The 1,203-nt window shown below is 40.3% G+C and overlaps 1 protein-coding gene across 2 annotated transcripts in view; it reads right to left on the reverse strand.

Moving 5' to 3' along the window:
* MTR (5-methyltetrahydrofolate-homocysteine methyltransferase) overlaps positions 1-1,203 on the reverse strand; it is a 101,629-nt gene that overhangs the window by 22,613 nt on the left and 77,813 nt on the right. For both annotated transcript variants that reach the window (XM_008573408.1, XM_008573410.1), the window contains one exon: positions 752-872. In XM_008573408.1, coding sequence (XP_008571630.1) covers positions 752-872 — 121 coding nt within the window. The remainder of the gene's footprint in view (positions 1-751; positions 873-1,203) is intronic.

Below are 1,203 nucleotides of genomic sequence, written 5' to 3' on the forward strand. Positions count from 1 at the left end.
AAAAACCAAAAAAAACCACCCCAAAACCAAAGAATAAAGTATTGTAACAACAAGGTCAAGCCTCATAGACACGATGCTGAGCAAAAGCAGCCAGACATAGAATGCACACAGTATGACTCCTTTCACAGGAAGCTGACATGCAGGCAGAACTAACCTATGGTGATGGAAGATACAACTGGCTACTTTTGTTGGAAAGGACGACTGGGTGGAGAACCCAGTGAGGTTCCTAGAGTGCCACTAATGTTCTATGTCTTGATTTGGGTGAATTCATTCTAGCTCTGTGGGCTTCCTGTCTCTAAACTATTACAAGGTTGGAGTTCCTTCAAGGGAACTGGTAATTAATCAATCAGACACCCACTTCAAGATAGTGAGAAAAAGTTCAAGCAGTCTTTGTACCAAAAACCATAGCTTCTCCACTCAGTTTGATTTCGAGAGAGGTAAGGGTTCGTTAGAATTCTCAGGAACTGAATGGGAGGTGAGGAGATGAAGGAAAAGATCATCAAAAGTGAAAGGAATCCAAAACAAAGTCAAGGGGTAGGCAACCACAGAGCAGTTTCCTACAGTGTGCAGTCCAAAAGTATTCTGGTTCTTGCCCAGATGAAAACCAGAAAGTTCACGTGTTTATGTAATAAGGAGCCAATGCACTGAGCATAAGGGGGAAAAAACATAACAAAACAGGCTTTATCGCTGTTTTAAACACTGGCATTTAAGAGAATTTAAAGTGAGCACAGAGCTCATCAGTATAACTTACCTCGAAGTGGTTGCTCCTCCAATTAACAACGGAATTTTTATAGCTAACCTCTCCATTTCCTTGGCAACAAAAATCATTTCATCCAGGGAAGGAGTGATGAGTCCTGACAGGCCAATTATATCTATTTTTTAAAAAAAGGAAAAAAAAGGACAACAAGGAGGATGAGAGAAAAAGTGGAAAAGTATAAAGACCCCAAGACCTAACACAAACGTCCAATTTCTAATTCTAAGACATCTTTTCCATCTGGGGGATTTCAATTTGCTTTTGGTAGTAAGATGTGCAACTTAAAGTTACAATAACATGCTTGCCAGTTTTAGGAAGCCATGCTTCAGTTCATGAGTTCTCAGAATTAAACATGTCACAGAAACAAAAATGACTACACACAGGAGGAAAAAATCTAACACAAGTGTCCTCCTACAAGAAGCCCGTCCCCATTCCCTCTCTCCAAAGCT

Source organism: Galeopterus variegatus, unplaced genomic scaffold (assembly GCF_000696425.1).
Source record: "Galeopterus variegatus unplaced genomic scaffold, G_variegatus-3.0.2 Scaffold915, whole genome shotgun sequence".
Taxonomy (NCBI): domain Eukaryota; kingdom Metazoa; phylum Chordata; class Mammalia; order Dermoptera; family Cynocephalidae; genus Galeopterus; species Galeopterus variegatus.